We start from the raw sequence: 16,024 nt of genomic DNA on the forward strand, positions 1-16,024 counted from the left end.
ACTTTGCGTCGCGTTTGCCGCCTCAATTCAAAATTGAGTAACTGAACTGGAATTTATAAGGCATTCTAATTATTTCCTAGTCCAGTTTTTTGGAGGGAAATGACAACAAAAAAATGGAATGTTTCGTTACTGCTCAGTTGTTCTGTGTCCTTTATTTACAGTTAGTCTTATATTTGCTTCCACACTTAAATACTGCTGTCCTTCTCCTTCAGAATGACTTGTAGATGCTATTATGGGATGTCATCTTCCGCTTCCGTGTATCTGAAGGCAAATGTTATGAATTCCTTCCTGAGAGCCTCGCCAAAGAAAACGCTTTAGTTCAGTCTTTGTACTTACAGCAGCTTCTGCAGTAAATTTACTGGAATTTCATTGGCTGATAACTTAATTTATGTACAGAATATGTGCTGAACATGACTAAAATATATTATATAAGTCACTCCGCTGCATGTCATGCCCTTTAGCTGTGACTAAACACACAATACAGCACAGCCTCAAGTGTCTTACTGCTTCATTTATAAATTCAGACCATTCCAGAACCGCCTTTGGGCTCATTTCATGTTCTCGGATCATTTTCACTTTTCATTCGCATATTAATGTCACATCTCAATCCCATGATGCTCTCTGCTGGTCCCTGTGACCCCAGACAGTGACGACTGTACAGCTGCGTACACAAACAGAGATGAACAGCTGAGCCGCTCTCAGACGCCACCTTCACTGCTGAAACGCATTCATACCGCAGACATGAAGACAAGAACAGCTGAAGAACTGCTGTCATCTCTTCATAGGGAAATTGATAGATCATTCTGATTTGTGGAGCTCTGTTTAGTAGATTGTGGCAAACAATGAAAAAGATGATTGTGACATTTTTTTGTTGAGTGTGTAAAAAGTGTCCTTAAACATTTCATAATCCAACTTTTTTTCACTTTGGTCATCTATAGCATGTTCTTGCTCAAGAAACTGGCCTTTCATAAAAAATGACTCTCAAACCACCACTGCAGCAGAATATTTCCATAGACACAGGCAAATAACAATGTTAAACCGGAAGGATCATATGGAATAATATATGACAATTAAAAAGTCCAGCAAAAGCAACATGTGAACAGTTGAACAGAAAGCCAAGTCTAAATATCACAGTCTGCCATGATACTTGTTCTCACAACTCAAACTTCAGCCGCACACCGTGTCATGATAAACCTTTGCTTTATCCTGTTATATAATGAAGCCTCACTATCATTTATTTACAGAAGATCTAACAGCCTCCAGGGGAACATTTTATTCTCTTCTCATCTTGTCTCGCATTTTTCTAGTTCGAGATGATACACTATGCTGTCGTTTGGTTTGGTGTTGTGCTGTTTTCTCACTATATTAGTTTAGTTACTTTAAGTCAGTTTTAAGGGTGTTTATCGAAATAAAGCTGTTTGGTTCCCACAAGCATGAGAAATTAATTTGCAATTAAATCAATATTTTTGAGGCTGATTATCACTGATGTTTTTGTCCCTCTACATTTTCTTCTTTTCCAACACAAGAACCTCTTATTATCAAGAACAATTTTGTCTGTATATATATGATTTATTTGATCCGAGACGCTGGGCTCGGAGGAGTGGAATAGAGAATGATTGGATGCATTTTGGCAGTGTGAGGTTCTTGATGTTGTACTTTTTTTTTATTTTTTTTTTATCAATGATGCATTAAATTGATCAAAAGTGTAAAGACATTTATAATGTTACACACACAGTCCTTTTGAACTTTCTCAACATTGATAATAATAATAAATGTTTCTTTGCCAGCAAATATTACAATGGTTTCTGAATGATCATGTGACACTGAAGACTGGAGTAATGATGCTGAAAATTCAGCTTTGATCACAGGAATAAATTATATATTTAAAATGTATGCACATAGAAAACAGTTATTTTAAATTGTAATAATATTTCACAATTTTAAAGAATTTTTTATCAAATAAATGCAGCCTTGCTGAGCAGAAGAGACTCTTTCAAAAACATAAAAAAATCATATCCGCCCCAAAATCTGGCGATTTAACAGTTCTTGACATTCCATATGTTCTTCATTGGTTCTTCAGATTAGTGTTTTAGTTTGGTGTATCTTTGAAACCAGGCTGTAAAGCTGCTGTTTACATTTTTATTGAAGTCTTTACATTTTTGTATCATGTCATTTGTATTTGTTTAGCTGCCTCTGTTTTAGTAGATGCACTAGTCCCACACACACTGCCTCCTGTTTTACTAATGAACAGAGACTAGGACCAAATCACATATTCTCTTGAGTACGTACTTATTTTGAATAAGTAATTACTTTGCGAGCGCTAAAAAAGTATGTTCTATTTAGTATAAGCTGCATCACTTCACCTCCATTCACAAATCCTCTTCCGTTGGCTCATGGGATAGTGTCCATCATATGCATATTTCACCGAAAGTAGAAGGTCATCTGGGTCTTTTTCCCTACTCTTTTATGAGAACTATGAATTTGGACATGGTTCTTTTGTCACATACTGTTTTTCCATGTTCAGAAAGGCATACTAAGTATTTCTGCAGTATGGTGTGTGAATATTGTGCATGTTATGTGCAATTTTCTGCATGCATTTTAATATCTCTTTCTTCATTTGACTAGTGAAAGTTAAGACATTTTTATACAAACACAGCTGCGTGGACTTCCTACATGATAACTGGATGGCAAACGTATGAAATGACAGCAGATGATGATTTCAGCATACTATTTGAAATGGTTGCATAACGTGTACTCCTACAAATACTCTTTTTAAAAATAGTGTTCAGCATACTGTGCAGTAAGCAGAAGGCTAGTATTCCGTTCATCATAGCTGAGAGCAAGAGGGAAAAACGGGAGAGACGTTGCTGACACGGAATAGGTAAAAGAAGCAAACGGCACACAAGAGCGATCAATCGCCATTATCCCGGACAGAAGCGCTCTCTCTGGGAAAAGAGATGAGTTTCTGAAGACACATTAGTGTGTAATGTACCTTCACTGTGTCATAAACAAACAAGCGTCTTCACAGACAAACACACGAGGCATTTTCTCGTTTTACTGACTACAGCGAAGCATTGTAATGAAGCTTCAAACTCACTGCAGGATCACTGGTGCGTTTGAGCGCCTTGAACGCTTCTCTGTATAATGGAATTCTGTATAAAGAATCAGGCTTCATTCTGGATCATATATTCTAAATAAGCACTGCAATTAGAACTACACGGTAAAAAAAAAAGTTGCTGCCTTACTTTTTTTTTTTATGTATACAATCAATGTTTGGATGTTTAAGTAATTTCAACTTAAATTACATTAAACTGACTTAAAAATTTAGTTGAATCTTGTATAACTTAAAAAAAGTAGAAAATTGCTTAACTTATTTTGATGAGTTAAAGCAATGTAATAACATGTTGTCGTAACTTATTATATATATATATATATTTTTTTTTTTAAGGGTTTTACAGCTTGATTCAATAAGGGAAACTATTGAGTTCCAAAAATAACTTTTCAATCTTGTTTCTTATGAAAACTATCGTGCTTCAAAACCAAAACATGGATCTGAAGAATTATCCAAATCAGGAGATTTGTATTCTCTAAAGAACCAATAACCAACTCAAGCTCCACAAAAAATGGAGTATAAAATATAATATAAAAATTTTAAATATAAAAAAGCAGATTGTCTGAATATTATGTTTCTACTGTAAATCTGATAGATACATATAAATGGTTCCCATTTCTGTTAACCAAATATGTTTTAATCTCTCTCTCTGAATAGTTTTTCAGGAACTTTGTCAGGATGAAGATGCATTTTTGACCCAGAAATAAACCCTGATGCAAACTGACTTAATGTAAACATGATCTTTAATGAACTTCACAAATACACCGTATGCCAGTAAACATTATTTCAGCAGGTAAAGCGTGTGCAGTGAATAATGACCCTGATGCAGGAGTGAGTGAGAACCTGAGCCGATGCTTCTCTCCACCTGTGCTGCTCATGTCAGCCAGAGGCTATTTCTGACCCTTCACTCCAGGACACTTTAACTGCCCCGGTCCCTCATGTCAGAACCTCCAAGAGCTCAAAATACTGGGCAAATACTGACCCTTCACTCCAGAACACTTTAACTGCCCCGGTCCCTCATGTCAGAACCTCCAAGAGCTCAAAACACTGGGCAAATACTGACCCTTCACTCCAGAACACTTTAACTGCCCCGGTCCCTCCTGTCAGAACCTCCAAGAGCTCAAAACACTGGGCAAATACTGACCCTTCACTCCAGGACACTTTAACTGCCCCGGTTCCTCCTGTGAGAACCTCCAAGAGCTCAAAACACAGGGGCAAATACTGACCCTTCACTCCAGGACACTTTAACTGCCCCGGTTCCTCCTGTGAGAACCTCCAAGAGCTCAAAACACAGGGGCAAATACTGACCCTTCACTCCAGGACACTTTAACTGCCCCGGTTCCTCCTGTCAGAACCTCCAAGAGCTCAAAACACAGGGGCAAATACTGACCCTTCACTCCAGAACACTTTAACTGCCCCGGTCCCTCATGTCAGAACCTCCAAGAGCTCAAAACACTGGGCAAATACTGACCCTTCACTCCAGAACACTTTAACTGCCCCGGTCCCTCATGTCAGAACCTCCAAGAGCTCAAAACACTGGGCAAATACTGACCCTTCACTCCAGAACACTTTAACTGCCCCGGTCCCTCCTGTCAGAACCTCCAAGAGCTCAAAACACTGGGCAAATACTGACCCTTCACTCCAGGACACTTTAACTGCCCCGGTTCCTCCTGTGAGAACCTCCAAGAGCTCAAAACACAGGGGCAAATACTGACCCTTCACTCCAGAACACTTTAACTGCCCCGGTTCCTCCTGTCAGAACCTCCAAGAGCTCAAAACACAGGGTAAATACTGACTCTTCACTCCAGAACACTTTAACTGCCCCGGTTCCTCCTGTGAGAACCTCCAAGAGCTCAAAACACAGGGGCAAATACTGACCCTTCACTCCAGGACACTTTAACTGCCCCGGTTCCTCCTGTGAGAACCTCCAAGAGCTCAAAACACTGGGCAAATACTGACCCTTCACTCCAGGACACTTTAACTGCCCCGGTTCCTCCTGTGAGAACCTCCAAGAGCTCAAAACACAGGGGCAAATACTGACCCTTCACTCCAGAACACTTTAACTGCCCCGGTTCCTCCTGTCAGAACCTCCAAGAGCTCAAAACACAGGGTAAATACTGACTCTTCACTCCAGAACACTTTAACTGCCCCGGTTCCTCCTGTCAGAACCTCCAAGAGCTCAAAACACAGGGCAAATACTGACCCTTCACTCCAGAACACTTTAACTGCCCCGGTCCCTCATGTCAGAACCTCCAAGAGCTCAAAACACTGGGCAAATACTGACCCTTCACTCCAGGACACTTTAACTGCCCCGGTTCCTCCTGTCAGAACCTCCAAGAGCTCAAAACACAGGGTAAATACTGACTCTTCACTCCAGAACACTTTAACTGCCCCGGTTCCTCATGTCAGAACCTCCAAGAGCTCAAAACACAGGGCAAATACTGACCCTTCACTCCAGGACACTTTAACTGCCCCGGTTCCTCCTGTGAGAACCTCCAAGAGCTCAAAACACAGGGGCAAATACTGACCCTTCACTCCAGAACACTTTAACTGCCCCGGTTCCTCCTGTCAGAACCTCCAAGAGCTCAAAACACAGGGTAAATACTGACTCTTCACTCCAGAACACTTTAACTGCCCCGGTTCCTCCTGTGAGAACCTCCAAGAGCTCAAAACACAGGGGCAAATACTGACCCTTCACTCTAGAACACTTTAACTGCCCCGGTTCCTCCTGTCAGAACCTCCAAGAGCTCAAAACACAGGGCAAATACTGACCCTTCACTCCAGAACACTTTAACTGCCCCGGTCCCTCATGTCAGAACCTCCAAGAGCTCAAAACACAGGGCAAATACTGACCCTTCACTCCAGGACACTTTAACTGCCCCGGTTCCTCCTGTCAGAACCTCCAAGAGCTCAAAACACAGGGCAAATACTGACCCTTCACTCCAGGACACTTTAACTGCCCCGGTTCCTCCTGTCAGAACCTCCAAGAGCTCAAAACACAGGGAAAATATGTGCCCAAATATCATCAGTGAAATATCATCACGCTTTAATTTTCTATGCCACTGGCAGCATTTAATCATTTAGAATATAACAAACGTAAAATCTAACCAAAGCATCATTACATAACTGGAAAGAAGGAGAAAACTAGTAAACATGTTTTGGTCATTAACATTTACATTTGTCATTAACAACAACTTTGTTGACATTCATTTAAACTGCCACATTATTTTCTGTCATTTACAATAATTGATTTTATGAGTTTAACTGAATCAGTAAATAAATGAAAAGGTTGAGAAGGTGCAATTCACTTTTTTGAATACTGGAATCAGTTTGATTTGAATACTTGCACAATATTCGTGTGCACTTTTCACTAACAAACAATAGTTAATGAACATTCAAAGAGGTTGATATTCAAACATTCGCATCTTTAGATGTTTGTAATTTAATGTGTAACTGCTGATCTTTATATGGTAATGTTTGCGGCGTAATAAGATCCAAACACTTTCGCGCGCAAACAGCAGATTCTGATTTAACCACCACAGTTTCAACCCAAACCGCTCTAGAACATATTTAACACCATCATAGATGAAATGCAATAATCACATGAATAATTTCAGATGCGCGTCTTACCTGAACTGCGCTTTGGAGACTCCAGACTGTGTTCTCTGCGTGTTTCACTCTCGCGCCGGTCAGACAGACAGACGGACAGACAGACAGACAGACAGACAGACAGACAGACAGACAGACGGTGTGGGAATGTGAAAGCGAAGCTCGTGACTCTCTGAACTCTTGATCAATAGTGATGTGGATGACAGCAGCTGCTGTTGAGGTCCGGGTCTGTGTCAGTCACTCACCGCGGGGCCGCAGCGTCTCCAAACCCGCCCAAGCGACACCGGTGTCCTAAAATAAACTCCTGTGGTGGGAATTCCGCTGTAGTCCTCAGGAAAACATCTCGACCGCTGACAAAACACAGCAAATAGCAGCAGCAGCGACTGAGAAGCGTTTAGAAACCACAGTCACGAACTCACAGAGATCCAATAGTCGTCACACTGTATGACATGTCATTATATCATTATAGATCTTTGCTAATTCATTAGGCCTACATTATATATAGGCTAAATATTATCATTATAATTATTGATGAGAATGAGGCTTTTGGTGTTTAGCATTCTGGATTTTTTTATTTTATTATATATATATATATATATATATATATATATACACATACATATATATATATATATATATATATATATATATATATATATATATATATATATATATATATCATTAATTTTGTAGAATTATATTTCATTCATATGGTATATTAATATTAGATTATTATATATTTTAGGCTTAAATATATTATTAATGCAGTTTAGGCTATACCATAATTCTTCAATTAATAATAAGTATTTGTAAATTAATATATACAAAAATGCATTACAATTTTAAATTAATAAATATTTTAAATAAATAATAGATGTTTGAAAAAAATCAATCAATTTATAGGCTAATTATTGTCGTAATTATGATAGGTTTTCAGCATGTTGGAAATGTTTTTAGAAGTTTGTTGAGTTAATGTCTCATAAAATAAATAATGTGAAAATCTGGCCCTATTTTCCGCCCAGTTTATTTGTAGGCCAGTTTTGTCTGAGGAATTTGTCCCACATATCATCTGAATTCTTGATGAGTGACACACATCTTAGAGATGAGCGCTCTGGACTCAACAGCACAAACAAAGATCTCTCAAATGTCGGTTTTGTTTGTTTATAATGTAGTTCGGACTAACAAGCTCTTCCGTCGTGCTGATAATAATGAAAATAGCTGATGAATAATTTAAGACCTTCTCGTGGGAAAATGCAGAGCAAAGTAGGCTATTTAGATCATGTTTAGATCATAAACTGCTTCTTCTCTTTTATTTATTTGATCATAATTAGTCTTCCAGCTACAAGTTTACAGGGTTCATACAAAGTATATAGGCTATGACGAGAAAAAAAGAAGATATAAAAAAAAAAAAAAATATTGTTTATATTAGGCTATTTAAAACATTGACAAAGCTACGTAACATTTTCCTCCTTTAAAAGTAGAATTTGTGTTTTATTAAAGGGTTAGTTCACCCAAAAATGAATATTCTGTCAGTAATCACTCACCCTCATGTTGTTCCAACCCCGTAAGACCTTCGTTCATCTTCAGAACACAAATTAAGATATTTTTGATGAAATCTGAGAGCTGTCTCACTATGTAATTTCATTCTGCCGGACCAGAAAAGTTAGGAAAGACATTGTTAAAATAGTCCAAGTGACTACAGTGGCTCAACCTTAAGTTTATCAAGCGACGAGAATACTTTTTGTGTGCAAAACCCCCCCCAAAAATAACGACTTTATTCAACTCTTCATTTTCTTCTGTGTTTCTCTGAGTGAGTTGACGTAGTGTAACAGCGCAGCGCTTCTGGGTTGTACGTCAGAACATAGGCTCACTATTGGCTGACGCTGGTCATGTGTGTGATGCGTGTAATGCTGGCCAATAGTGAGCCTACGTTCTGAGGTACACTTGGACTATTTTAACGATGTCTTTACTCACTTTTCTGGTCCGGCAAGTTTCAATTACCTAGAAGCCTATGAAGGAGTGAGACAGCTCTCAGATTTCATCAAAAAATATCTTAATTTGTGTTCTGAAGATGAACAAAAGTCGGTTGGAACAACATGAGGGTGAGTAATTATTGACAGAATATTCATTTTTGGGTGAACTAACCCTTTAATACATTTAGTTCACTTCTTTAAGTTTTCTCCATCCTCCTGCGATACATTAAATGTTCCAGTAGGTGGCGCTATGACGTCACACGTTTGATCTGACCTCTGCAGTGTAATTAACATTCATCTGTGTCTGTAAATGTGTCAGTCCTGTGATTGGTCAATGTGCTGCACACCCTGATTGGCAGATGGTGTTCATTAAACAAATCTCCATTCTTAACAATGATAATGTAATGGTATTGAATGAATATATAGTGAATGATTGCAGTAGATGGCTTTTTATGAGCAAACATGAACATCCAGCTTAATTCTGTATATTTTCCCATAACCTAAGACAAACAGTCATAAATCCTCTCAACACGTTTTTACTGCATCTATAGTCTTGAAATATAGCGGCTGTCTGGCAGGCCTGAAGGGAATGTTAGAGCACACAAGTTCTCCAAGAGAAATGGAGTTTGTTTTATCTTTATCTCTGTTTTACTGAAGCGCATGACTGTATGAATCACAATGTATTGATCAGATTCAGGTCATTTAAACACAACAGAGCTGAGAAGACACAATGTAATCTGATTGGAGCATATACCTATGTTTAATATATATATATATATATATATATATATATATATATATATATATATATATATATATATATATATACTGTATATATAATTTTGTATTCATTAAGATTACGCTTGTGAAGAAATAAGTTCACTTTTTAGCATACTTTTTAAGAGTTTGGAAATATCCTTAAGTGCAAACTGAATATGATGTTTTCAAACACTTAATTGCATATTAATTGCAGTGTGTATTGCAGTGTACAAACTATCGGCCTTATTATTTTGTCTTATATATTTGTCTTAGATAATATCTGAAGGCCCCTCAACATATTCCTGATACTTCTAAAATGACAAAGTTTATTTATAAACTAGGAGTGACAATATAATAAACAAAGTTAGTTGAATTCCAATGACAATATGCTTAAAACAAATTATAAAAACATATAATATTTAAATGCCATAATTATAATAACCAAAATTAGATTATTACCAAGAAATATAGTTAAAACAATTTTAAAACTTAAATTAATTAGATTCCATAATTCTAATAACCAAGTTTCACGAGTTCACATCTACATATAATTAGTACAATAAGTTTATGCGTATTTGGCGTGCTGTCCGGGGGGAGGGCTCCGAGCTCGGAGTTAGGCCCGAACCCAGAGTACTCCCCCCAGTTGGTAAGTGTAGATGGAACTGGAAGTGAGGAGATGGGGTGGAGGAGGGATGCTGACAAACTTTCAATGAACAGAGATAGGTCTGCTGTGAATTTATACTCTGTCATTGAGTTGATTACTGATTAATCTCCAGCTGTGCATAATTTGGTTAATTATCTGAACCTGCTCCTCCCGAACTTTGTTAATAAAACATCATTTATTACAATAGCAATATAGTTTACTTTTTTTTTTAAATAAAACTTAAAATAATGAAATTCCATTATTCCAATAACCAAAATTAGTTTATAACCAACTTTTGGTCATTTTTTTAAATGTTTTTTGGCTCACAAAAAAAAAAAGAAGAGCTTTTAGCTTGTTTTATCTTATTTTAAATCATTTTAAGCCATCTTAAAATTCGTTTTCTGAGGCCCCCTAGTGGCCAGACACAGTGCAAAAAGTCCCCTATACTTGCACTGACAGAGGGACTCATGTCATATATTCAGTGTGATGTCTATATCTGCGGGTTTGAACAGTACATCCGACAATAAAGCACTGATTTCACAAAGCATGCTGTGAACAAACATAGTGCCACATTACAATTAGAATTATGCATTCATATTCGGTTCAAAATATTCTCTGAAATTCTACCCATAAGCCCCTACTAATCCACACAAAAGCCTCCATAGACTCGATGGGAAAAGTGGCAAGCTGTCCTACTTCAGAACTGGATATCATCCACACATTGTTAGAGTTTAGACAAACACACGAGTTTGTGACCCTCGACAGAGAGCCTTCCCAGCAGGCCTTGAGGTGGAGCTGTCGAAAGGTGCAACTCTCTGCGGTGTGTTTTTCACGCTGTTTGTGTGTTCAGATTGTATTTAGCACAATGTGGTGAGTTCCTGCCAGCTCCCTGACACCCATCTGTGTGTGTGTGTGTGTGTGTGTGTGTGTGTGTGTGTGTGTGTACTGAAGGCTGGATTACGTTACTGACGGTCCCTGGCACGCGCCGCACGCGTCCACGTGAGCCAAGTCCACTGGGAAGCTGCTCTAGTTCTGGTTTGTGGGAACTGGGAAGTGTGTGTCCCGGTCGCGCTTCACGCTGAAGGCTGCTGGGATATAATTGATTTCTGTGGAGGAGGTTGTCAAGTAAACTATAACACACAAATGATAACCAGAAACATAATTATTTAAACAAAATGCCATCAAATGTAATGGGTCACACAGGAGATTCATGTTTTTTTTACTGTAAATTCTAAGATTATTAGCCTATTTGTTTTTACTCCCAAAATCTGTACATTTCACAGTAATAACAATATCCCATTAGATCTATTACAGTTTTCCCCCATCATATATAGTCATGGAAACCTGCTGTTTACCAATGAACAGGCTTTGTAGTATTTTTACTGTTAAAATTACAAGCATTTTTACAGTGTAGGGATCTGCACTTATACTGTGGAAGTTTATGAGGAAAGACATGGATCATACATTGCGTATTGTATGTTAAAAAGAGGCTAGTGTGATAGAATTGCTTGCCATCCTTGTTGATTGTCTTCTAATATATTTCGCTTCTTCTTCTTCCGGTCTTGAGTCTATGGCAGCCCATAGAACCGCTTGCGGGAAGGTTATGAAATTTGGCACACTGATAAAGGACAGTCTGAACATTAACCACAGCGATTTCAAAGTCTCTGACTCAATCCCTCTAGCGCCACCAACTGTCCAAATTTGCACTTACGTTCATGCTAATAACTTTTTAACCATAGGGGCTAGAAACATACTTTTTCTCTGATTCCTTGGCTCAAGACGATTCGATTGCATCATATAATGTCATTTCTGTCATGAAAATGTTCCCGCCGTTTTAAATTTTCAGAAAAAAACTACTTTTTCGAACTCGATCAGACCATGCCGAGTCAGGTTGATTTGTCAAACCGTTCTAAAATAACAAAAGAAAGAATTCGATGAAGAGCGCACTGACATTAACATGAGGTTATATCTCTGCAATGCTTTGGCGTATTGGTTGTGATATATGACTTTAGCGTACCTGCATCGTTTTGGTGCAGTGCCACCTAGTGGTCAGGAGATATGAAAAATTGACATTTTGCTTTCAACTTCTGACCAGTTTTGCCAAAAATCCCAAAACTGGTCTCTTTAGAATTGGTGCAGCATGCCCAGTCGAACGATACCCAATTTTCCCATTTTGGGCTTGAATTGTTTGCAAAATGCTATATTTTACGAATGCATTGGCGTTTCATTATGAAACTTGGTATGTGTCATCGGCACCATGCCCTGAAGGTACTGAAAAAGTTGAGACAGCGCCACCTTGTGGTCAAAAGTTAGAATGAAATTTCCAAAAATGCTAATAACTTTTGACTTAATTAGCCTATTGTAATGAAACTGGTCCAAATAGATTCCAGTTAGTCTGATGCTCCCAGCCATGATGGCATGACTTATCCTGCCTCCTTTGTGCTTGGACCCCTAATTGCTGCTTGCAGCTATAATCAATTTTGTGACTAACCATGGTAAACATTGCAAGAACACCAGAAACTGACTGCTTGCATAGAAGAAAATGGGAACACAGGATTTAAATCAGTAAAAAATAGAAGTTTATATACCATGACAACATCAGTCCTAATGCTAAAATGGGATATTTACACTTCCAGTAACATACTTTTTTTTTTTCTTTTTTTTTTTTCGGTGCACCATAGATTTGTACTGTAAATACATTACTTCAAATATGATTTCTGCATTTCGAATCAGTTACTACAGTAGTTTGTTCTTGTAGCTCAACTGTAGGCAGTGAACATGAAGACAGTTTACTATGTTTTGAAAAAGAGTTTATTGATTTTTATTTGAACCAATAATTTCTGTGGTTGCAAAGGCTTTCTGAATGTTTTAAGTTGCTATGCGATTGCTATGATGAACTATGTGTTTTTGTGTGTGTGCATTGCTTTGCAGTTAATAAAGTGTTCTAGAACATTACAAGGGTATTGCTAGTTATACACTGCCAAGTGTCAAAAGTTTGAGATCAGTAAGTTTTGTTTATGAAAATATATTTTGTTCACCAAGAGTGTATTTATTTGATTGAGAATACAGAATGAAATATTATTACCATTTAAAATCAGTTTTCAAATGTAATATATTTTGAAATATAAATGACTCCTGTGATCAAAGCTGAATTTTCATCATTACTCCAGTCTTCAGTGTCACATGATCCTTCAGAAATCATTCTAATATGAGTGCTTTTTCTTCTTCTTCTTCATGTTTTCAGGATCAAATCTTTCGAGGAACCTTCCCTGCATGAATGCGTTGAAACGCAGGCCAGTGAACGCATCAGTTCAGAGATGCACACAGACTTCAGTTACATTATGAAGGCAGCGTTCAGCCTCCTGGTAAACAACACTGATGAATAAATGGACTCTAATGTACTACACTTACCTAGCAAGGGCAAATTTACTCCGGTCACTACTAAAGATCACACTGTACACTCTGCGGCTTCTCCTACAGGTCTGTGTCATTTAATTCCAGCCCATTAGAGCCGCACTCTTAATAATGGAGCAATAGGCAGTTTGCTTAGATTAAAAGCTTCCCTCTCAATAGGGTTATAATAACAGAAGCGCAGTCCAGACCGCCTCTCTCGACGCTTGCATAATGATCTGCTCGCTGTACTAGCGCTGCGTCTTTCTGTCCAATTCACTCATTTACTCAGCTTCATGCCCTTTGCAGGGAATGCCATTAGTATTATTATATTCATAAAATCCTCATTATATTACATAATTGGGGCCTCATAAAATGAATTCTACAATTATATGTCATATTCTTTAAAAAAAGAAAAAGTGTTGTCGAGAGATATGTGGGGAAATTGTTGTCTTGTATGTGCCTTTTCTCTTTCTAAACACTACATGATCCAGTCAACACCCTTCTAAACATCCTTAGAAATGACTTGAGTTGTAAAATAGCACATGATTATTTTCAGAAAAATATATCTTAATTCAAGTTTATTTGACTCACCCTATTAACAAATACTTTTTTCTCTTGTAAGCAGAAATTTTGTGAGTTTTATGCTTAGAACGTAAGAAACAATAAAAAATGATATACACTCACTGGCCACTTTATTAGGTACACATTGCTAGTACCGGGTCGGACCACTTTTGCCACTTTGCCTTTTACCAAAGCTGCTGGCAACATTCCTCAGAGATTTTGGTCCATTTTGCCATGATAATATCACACAGTTGCACACAAATCACATCAGATTTTTCGGCTGCACATCCATGATGTGAATCTCCCGTTCCTCCACATCCCAAATCTGCTCTATTGGATTGAGATCTGGTGACTGGAGGCCGTTTGAGTTTAGGGAACTCACTGTCATCATGATCATGAAACCAGTTTGAGATGATTTGAGCTTTGTGACGCGTGTGTTATCCTACTGTGGTCATAAAGGCAAGGCAAGTTTATTTATATAGCACATTTCATACACTATGGCAGTTCAAAGTGCTTTACACAGAAAGGAATAAAAATAATCACAAAATAAATGCAAGGGAAATTAAAACAGTGATAAAAGGAATTAAAAGAGATATATTATACAGTTATAAAATGAATTAAAAAAGTTAGATACATAGGTAAACTTCTCATCTGGCAAAATACCGGTGTATCAGATTTTTCACAACTCCCAGTTTTACTCTCAACATTCAAAAAAGAGCTGAAAACTCTTCTCTTCCGTGAGCACTTAACCTCATAAAAAAAAAAAAAAAAAAAAAAAAAAAATTATATATATATTTTCCTGTAAATTCTCGCTTATCGGGCTTATGCTACTATTTTATTGCTACTATGCTATTTTGAGCACTTCTTGCGTTGTTTTTTGCCTCTTCACGATGACTTGCTTAATTTAGTCCCAATTTGTAAGTCGCTTTGGACAAAAGCGTCTGCTAAATGACTAAATGTAAATGTAAATGTAAATGTACAGTAAATGTACTCTGAGATTTTCCCATGGTGATTGTACTGTGTGTGTGTGTGTGTGTGTGTGTGTGTGTGTGTGTGTGTGTGTGTGTGTGTGTGTGTGTGTGTGTGTGTGTGTGTGTGTGTGTGTGTGTGTGTGTGTGTGTGTGTGTGTGGTGTTGGACACATAAAGGGATGGACATGGTCACCAACAATACTCAGGTAGACTGTGGTGTTTAAATGATGCTCAATTGGTACTAAGAGACCCAAAGTGTGCCAAGAAAATATTCATTACACCATTAAACCACCAGCAGCCCGAGCCGCTGATACAAGGCAGGACGATCCATGCTTTCATGTTGTTATTCTCTGAATGTTTTTTTGTTTTTTTTTGTGCATTACAGAGTACAAGGTGTTGTAGGTCATTAGCATTACCATGTCATTGCTAAGTGTTTTCTGTTTTATTGAATGCCATGTGAAAACTGTAAGTCTGACTGCAGTAATAGCTCTCCTCTCCTCAACAAGACACATGTTTTGAGGCAAACTTCTGCTGAATTATGCAAAAAATTCGAACAACTTAAACGTCCTGAAATAGAGCAAACGTAACACCCGCTACAGGAGCCCAAACAAGACCAACGGCCGGGGCGTCACATGCCTGTGATGTCAGCACATTTCCACAGTCACGATTGGCCGAGCTCAGCGTGAAAGGGGGCGGGGTGATGCTGGGCACTGAGAGGTCTTGCGACCCCTTTTGCTTATTTTAAGCCAAAAACGCCTCCGCAAATAAACTGCCCCCACCGAGAGGAGTAATTGGTGTAGTATCTCCCAGCACTAGCATGAGATAATGTCTGCGTCGCACTGCCAGCGCTCCACAGGACAGACCCATTTCCATGAGCCACTGGGCCAGAGCAACACACACTCCAATGTTAATGACCTACAGTTTCAAACTCATAAAAGAGATAGATGTTCTCCTTTTGTGTGGGCAAATGTTCACTTTATATCTGTCAGGATGGCTTTTGAAAA

General features: G+C 38.1%; 1 protein-coding gene across 1 annotated transcript in view; it reads right to left on the minus strand.

The window, feature by feature from the left end:
* quoa (quattro a) overlaps positions 1-6,955 on the minus strand; it is a gene marked incomplete at its 5' end in the record, with an annotated part of 48,010 nt that extends 41,055 nt beyond the window's left edge. The window contains one exon of the mRNA XM_082144678.1: positions 6,743-6,955. Within this exon, the coding sequence (XP_082000804.1) occupies positions 6,743-6,955 (213 nt within the window). The remainder of the gene's footprint in view (positions 1-6,742) is intronic.
* Between the last annotated feature and the right edge of the window lie 9,069 nt (positions 6,956-16,024).

This window comes from Leuciscus leuciscus, assembly GCF_965113295.1.
Source record: "Leuciscus leuciscus genome assembly, chromosome: 18".
NCBI classification, from domain to species: domain Eukaryota; kingdom Metazoa; phylum Chordata; class Actinopteri; order Cypriniformes; family Leuciscidae; genus Leuciscus; species Leuciscus leuciscus.